Raw genomic sequence first — 3118 nt, 5'->3', positions numbered from 1 at the left:
CTTAATTTTTCTTTTTTCAAACCCAAAAGTTCTTGTATTTTTTCTTAAATGGACAAGTTAAATCATTATAAACTTAACATTAAGAATTAAGAATATATATGACAAGTACTTAATGGAACAAATTCTGCAGGTACGAGTATAGATGGGCTGATGGTGTTACCATCAAGAAACCAATAGAGGTATCTGCACCAAAATATGTCGAGTATTTGATGGATTGGATTGAATCTCAACTTGATGATGAAACGATTTTCCCTCAAAAGTTAGGTATGTTTTAGATATTGATAAAGGCAGATAGCCTTTTAGCTAAGCTTTTTGGACAATCATTTTTAATTATATACATTATTGTAGCAATATTTTACTTGATTACTACATTAATTGTTGTTGTAGGGGCTCCTTTTCCACCCAATTTCAAGGAGGTTGTCAAGACAATTTTCAAACGGTTGTTCCGTGTATATGCTCACATCTATCACTCACATTTTCAGAAGATTGTTAGTTTGAAAGAAGAAGCTCATCTTAATACTTGCTTCAAGCATTTTGTCTTATTTACTTGGGTAAGTAGTATTATGAAGGGTTAATAAATAGCTCTAGTACCAATAAAATAGACATTTTTATTTATTATAATTTTTATTTTGTTCTAGTAAAATTTAAAAATAATATATTTTAGTATTTTCTGATTTGTTTAGCTAAATGATGGCATAATACCACATCTTGACATGTCAATATTCACGTCATATAGCTAAAAGAATCTCTTGATGGCAATAGCTAAAAGAAATCTACATTTATTCCAAATACATATATTATATACGAGTTTAATTTTGATGTACTGATGATATAAAATATTTTATATAATCATATAATTATATTCGTTTTTATAAATGATTATTTGTGTGATTTAATATAAAAATAATTATTTTTATTTACGTGACTAATTGATTACATGTGAAAATTGTTTTACACTGAATTCGTAAAATGTCAACTTAATAATGTGTAGTGATGATTATATGTTCAAGTAGTGCCATGTACACTTTTGGATTTGAACATATAAATGCCATCATCGTCTTAATTTCATTATGAATTTATTAGCTGATTTGTTTCTTTATGTTTTGCAGGAATTTCGCTTGATTGACAAAGCAGAACTGGCACCTCTACAAGACCTCGTTGATTCTATTATACAATTTTAGTGTTGTTGGTTTCCTTTAATTTCATTCCCTTCACTTCAATTTGGGGAGGTTAGACATTAAAACATTGGGTACAAATTTTTTTGAGCTAGTATTGCACTTGTAGAATACTTGGACTTGCTAATAGGCAAATCCTTGGGCACCCTCTGTATTTGTCCCTCCATTGTCGTGATGAAATTATATAAATAATTTGGTGAATAAATTAAAACTTTGTGCGAGATGCAAAATACTAGATCCATGAACTTACTCTATTGTATTTTGAAATGAACCAAACTTTGTTCATAAGACTTCCTACATATAACCCAAGGAGAACATGTTAACAATTAGGATAGTTTATCCGTAAAATTCACAAGAAAAGCTAAATGATTAAAAGATAAAATATATTTGCATAATACATATTCAATCAATTTACCATTACTTAGAATTATGGGAAATATTTTAAAATACTTTATAAAATTACATATTATAGATACTCAGATTTTCCAGTATGGGAATTGGCTTAAAGCTGTCTTATCAAAATTTAATTGTTATAAAATAAGCTATATTATCATAAATATTTATCCAATCACTAAAATAAAGTAAAATGTACAACTATTCAAATAAATTATCACATAAAAAAAAAGAACCTACTACCAATTATCCAATTGATTTCTTTTTTTTTGGTGTGAATTATCCAACTTTTATTAACATTGTGTTTAGGTTTTATTTTTGGGTGTAATATTGTGGTTATAGCTAAATGATGGCATAATACCACATCTTGACATGTCAATATTCACGTCATATAGCTAAAAGAATCTCTTGATGGCAATAGCTAAAAGAAATCTACATTTATTCCAAATACATATATTATATACGAGTTTAATTTTGATGTACTGATGATATAAAATATTTTATATAATCATATAATTATATTCGTTTTTATAAATGATTATTTGTGTGATTTAATATAAAAATAATTATTTTTATTTACGTGACTAATTGATTACATGTGAAAATTGTTTTACACTGAATTCGTAAAATGTCAACTTAATAATGTGTAGTGATGATTATATGTTCAAGTAGTGCCATGTACACTTTTGGATTTGAACATATAAATGCCATCATCGTCTTAATTTCATTATGAATTTATTAGCTGATTTGTTTCTTTATGTTTTGCAGGAATTTCGCTTGATTGACAAAGCAGAACTGGCACCTCTACAAGACCTCGTTGATTCTATTATACAATTTTAGTGTTGTTGGTTTCCTTTAATTTCATTCCCTTCACTTCAATTTGGGGAGGTTAGACATTAAAACATTGGGTACAAATTTTTTTGAGCTAGTATTGCACTTGTAGAATACTTGGACTTGCTAATAGGCAAATCCTTGGGCACCCTCTGTATTTGTCCCTCCATTGTCGTGATGAAATTATATAAATAATTTGGTGAATAAATTAAAACTTTGTGCGAGATGCAAAATACTAGATCCATGAACTTACTCTATTGTATTTTGAAATGAACCAAACTTTGTTCATAAGACTTCCTACATATAACCCAAGGAGAACATGTTAACAATTAGGATAGTTTATCCGTAAAATTCACAAGAAAAGCTAAATGATTAAAAGATAAAATATATTTGCATAATACATATTCAATCAATTTACCATTACTTAGAATTATGGGAAATATTTTAAAATACTTTATAAAATTACATATTATAGATACTCAGATTTTCCAGTATGGGAATTGGCTTAAAGCTGTCTTATCAAAATTTAATTGTTATAAAATAAGCTATATTATCATAAATATTTATCCAATCACTAAAATAAAGTAAAATGTACAACTATTCAAATAAATTATCACATAAAAAAAAAGAACCTACTACCAATTATCCAATTGATTTCTTTTTTTTTGGTGTGAATTATCCAACTTTTATTAACATTGTGTTTAGGTTTTATTTTTGGG

The 3118-nt window shown here is 27.1% G+C and overlaps 1 protein-coding gene across 1 annotated transcript in view; it reads left to right on the top strand.

Annotated features, from left to right (window-relative positions):
• Positions 1-1405, top strand: part of LOC107634436 (MOB kinase activator-like 1A) — a 4145-nt gene extending 2740 nt beyond the window's left edge. Inside the window, exons 6-8 of the mRNA XM_016337941.2 lie at positions 131-264; positions 388-551; positions 1110-1405. Of these exons, the coding sequence (XP_016193427.1) occupies positions 131-264; positions 388-551; positions 1110-1181 (370 nt within the window). The 3' untranslated portion in view covers positions 1182-1405. The remainder of the gene's footprint in view (positions 1-130; positions 265-387; positions 552-1109) is intronic.

The sequence above is a fragment of the Arachis ipaensis genome, chromosome B03, assembly GCF_000816755.2.
Source record: "Arachis ipaensis cultivar K30076 chromosome B03, Araip1.1, whole genome shotgun sequence".
Classification (NCBI taxonomy): Eukaryota; Viridiplantae; Streptophyta; class Magnoliopsida; order Fabales; family Fabaceae; genus Arachis; species Arachis ipaensis.
This window is presented reverse-complemented; position numbering and strand designations above follow the sequence as displayed.